Source organism: Notothenia coriiceps, unplaced genomic scaffold, assembly GCF_000735185.1.
Source record: "Notothenia coriiceps isolate Sejong01 unplaced genomic scaffold, NC01 NC01_scaffold00012166, whole genome shotgun sequence".
Taxonomy (NCBI): Eukaryota; Metazoa; Chordata; class Actinopteri; order Perciformes; family Nototheniidae; genus Notothenia; species Notothenia coriiceps.
The window spans coordinates 1-4,129 of NW_011344867.1; the positions used below are offsets into that span (position 1 = coordinate 1).

The following is a 4,129-nucleotide window of genomic DNA, read 5'->3' on the forward strand; positions in this document are numbered from 1 at the left end:
GACGGAAATCTGTCCGTTTCGTTAACATTTGGCTCACGAAACGGACGGAAATCTGCTGTGAATAGAGGCGTGGAGCGCAGCCAGAGAGGAGCGGGCTGCAAGACCCCGCAGGGCGCACCCAGAGAGCTCCTCGCAGCACTTGGCTCTTGCACCCAGACTGCACCCAGAGAACAGCCTGCTTCACAGCACTTTACAAGCCAGGAAAAGTGATTGAATCCTGGGTATACATTTTTTAAATGGTCTGATACCTCAAGGGCGCATCACCGCATTTTACAAGCCGGGGAAGCTGCCTGAATCCTGGGTAAACATTGTTTAATTATATAAGTGTTTTTTAATGTGTGGAACAGTGTTTTGTCTCTTTCAAAACTCTCCCGTCATTGACCGGAGAAATTGGGTCGATGTTGTATTCAATCTGACCGTTAATATTCCAGAGAGACGAAGTACGTACAATGACCGGAGTGGTCCCGTGTTAATTTTGTCCCAAAACCGGAGCATTCCCTCACCCTGCCCCGTCTCTCTTCCAGGAAATGGGTCTCTGACACATTAAAGACCTTTTCTCTATATCATAGTTAATAAACATAGTATGGAAAGTTTCTCAAACTTATTTTTTAAACTTTTATACTGATAACTCACATTTTGGACAGTGCTGTAAAAAAAACGGTTTCCCAAGTTCCTGACTCCCTAATTCTGTCGCCCTTTCTCGGACCACACTCATCTTGAAACTTGTGACACCATACTACACCAGGGGCACAACGTAGGGGGATGGGCAACGGCACCCTGGCCCTCATTACTCGCACCACACCAACATTTCAACTCGACTTTCATTTTGAACTCAACTTGAAATATGTGAATTCTCCTGTATTTTGCTAAGATATTGAGAAAGGTAATCCCACTTTCTCTCGAATCAGGAAGTAAGTGTGTTGTTATTTGGGGTAAAGAAGAAGGTAATGTGACTGAAATGACAAGAATATAATGGGATAAACTTTATTTTAAAGAACAACCATGTCTATCAATTGTAGTAGGCCACTTGTGGGGAACTTCTTATCAGTCTTGGACAATGGTGTCTTTCACACATGCTGTTTATCAGATTGGAAAAATGTTCTATTTGAATTCCAGGCTTGTGACGGTTTATCCATTGGCCATAGATTTTAACTGCTTTATTTATTTTTTGGTTTATTATTGATGTTTGTTGGTGGCTAGGAAATCATGTTGTTGTTTTTGGGCTTTACCTCAATGTATTTCCAAGTGAAAAATAAAGGTTGCATGAAAGTTCTGAGGAGTTTGAAAAAGTTGAAACCAAAACAAGTTAATGACTTAGTGAAAGGCCCTGAGGGTTGCCTGTAGGGCACTGGGACGCCAGCACACTCTCCTGGCTGGAGTCCCAGTCTCCGTCAGATTATAAAGAGTATGTACAGTTCACCTCCGTCAGGCTGGAGGAGGTCCCGGTCAGAGGTGAGCCTCACACACTCTCACACACACTTCATCAAACTTTCCCCTGTTTACTTACTCGATCAAATCTCTAATCTCTAATAGCTTCACTCCAAGGCTTGAGCTTTAAAATAACTTTATTAGTTAGTACACGCAAAAATGTAACTATCTCAAAAATATCAGATTTACTTTATGAATTATTTTATTTAGTAGGGCGTTTATTGAATTAGCTAACATACCTTTGTTAAGTCTCTTCGTTTCTAACTCTAGCCCTAACATTTTCAGGATGTTTTATTATCTGTTTCTATCTGTTGTTTATGGTCTAAATGTGGAGTTATTAAATGTCCAAAATGAATCATAGATATCTGTAATTGAGTTTGTATAGAAGTCAATAGTAAAACGTGTCCAGGTATCTAGAACTCACTTCTCTTGAGTTCTTAATAAGTTCTTTATTTCAGTTTCTGACTAATGGAAATCTTCAGTGTACATACCTGGAACTTAATAACAATTCTTCTCTTCTACCTTTGACTTCTATTCAAATTAAATGACAAATATGTATTACTTTTTATGTTGATTTGTTATAACTCTAAGCTGACATATTAATAATGCCGTTCAAACTAGTTCCATTCTAGAAAATTGGATCAACAGCTCAATGGTCGCTTGGAAACATGTTATTAATTAATATAAACATGTAACTATTGATATGTCTTCTTTCAAAGGTGGAAAGTAACTAAGTACATGTACTCATACTGTATAGTACAATTCAGAAGTACTTGAGTATTTCAATTTTCAACTGTGTACTTCTACTCTGATTAATGATGTGAAATATAATCATCTTGATGATCATGTCGGTACATATCTGAAATCCCTTATAAATATCTTTAATCTTGGAAATTCAATTGTAAAATAATATTTTCCGCACACAATTTAAGAAAGACATTTCAACGCAGTGATTGCCAGTGGAAAGTCTGGGCGAGACCCCTCGGATAAAATACTTTGAGTGACCACAACTCACGGAAGATGCTAAATATTTCACCGTGACTGTTAGCGCTGATCTTTGCGAATTGGTATGACTTTGCAAAGAGGCTCATATTAAAGGGGACATTTTGCACCAAATGTCTCTTCACTTAAATACTTGCAAATGTCACATAAGCAGCAAAATGCTCTTTTGTATGATCAGAGTTTGAGCTTCATTTTGGAAATTAAATATTTACTTTTTTTCTAATTGTTGCAGGTTTAGTGTTCGCAAAGGACTTTAACTGTGAGTTCGGCCTTCAGTTACAAAACATGCAGCATATTTAGAAGAACCTTTACCACTTTACAATAAGGCTACCATTATAAAGGATCCATAAAGGCTGTATAATTAGGTTTTTAATTAGGTTGTAAACAATTTATTCATCATTAAGAACCATTTATAAACCAGTTCTAACATAGTTTTCGTACATCAACACAGGCTCACTATTTGGCAAGATGACTCAACTCAGTGAGCAACAGTTACCAAGGATGCTGGCAGATGAAGAAGACAAAGTCAGTTAAGTAGCCAATATAAGGCAGTCATCTTGCCAAATAGTGAGCCCACATTTACCTGTACTGCTATATTGGCTACCTAGCTTACTTCGTCTTCTTCATCAGCCAGCATCCTTGGTATCTGTTGCTCACTGAGATGAATCTCCCCCTTTCCATCTTGATGTTTCTTGGCATCTCTTATGACCATTTATGTGAGTTACTAACATTTATAGTTGCCAACAGCCTTGTAAAGTGTAAAACACATTCCCATGTATTAATGAGTTACTACCATTTATAATAAGGCTTAGCAGTACAGATCAGTGGGCTCACTATTTGGCAAGCAACCGGTCAGAGTTGCCCTGTTTATCTCATGTCTTATAAAAGCTTATTAATGAATTACAAACTATTTGTAAACCTTTTATAAGGATAGTCTTATTGTAAAGTAGTACTGAAGATCCTTTACACTCCTGTAGTTTCCTTTGTTTGTAAAGTGTATTTAACTTTGCACTGCGCATCACAGTAACTGTTCTCTCTGCAGGATCCTCCCCCCGCAGAATGGAGAACCAAACTTTAGATTTGGATGTTCTAATTGTGGAGGGGTTAAAGGTCACGCCTCAGTCCTCCGTCCCTGCCTTCATCCTCCTCCTCATCATCTACATCTTCATCATGGTGTCCAACATCGGCCTGGTGGTTCTGATCAGCATGGAGCGCAGCCTGCACCAGCCCATGTACCTGCTGTTCTGCAACATGAGCATTAACGATGTGTTCGGGGCCTCCACCATCATCCCGAGGATCCTGAGTGACGTCTTCATCCCCATGTCTCAGCGCTTCATGTCCTATGATGAGTGCGTCCTCCAGGCCTTCTGTGCTCACCTCCATGCATGCATCGCTCACACCGTGCTGATCATCATGGCGTTCGATCGCTACGTGGCCATCTGCAACCCTCTGCGCTACGCAGCCATCATGACCCACAGGATGGTGCTGGGTCTGTCGGTGTGGGCGTGGTCGATCTCCTTCCTGCTGGTGGGGATCCTCATCGGCCTCAGTGTGCGTCTGTCTCGCTGCAGGTGGTTCAATGATCAAAGATGGGTTTGTGTAACAGTAAACCAGAAGACATGTGTTGTCTGGGGATTCAAAATGGATGAAAGGAATATAAAAAGATTAGAAAACTGTCAAAATAACTCACGGAAAGACT

General features: G+C 40.2%; 1 protein-coding gene across 1 annotated transcript; it reads left to right on the forward strand.

Annotated features, from left to right (window-relative positions):
- Positions 1–3,489: 3,489 nt before the first annotated feature.
- LOC104947234 (olfactory receptor 5B17-like) lies at positions 3,490–4,023 on the forward strand (the record flags this gene model as incomplete). Its single annotated transcript, XM_010773208.1, has 1 exon — positions 3,490–4,023. A coding segment is annotated over exon 1 (534 nt), but the record flags the coding sequence as incomplete, so codon positions are not given.
- Between the last annotated feature and the right edge of the window lie 106 nt (positions 4,024–4,129).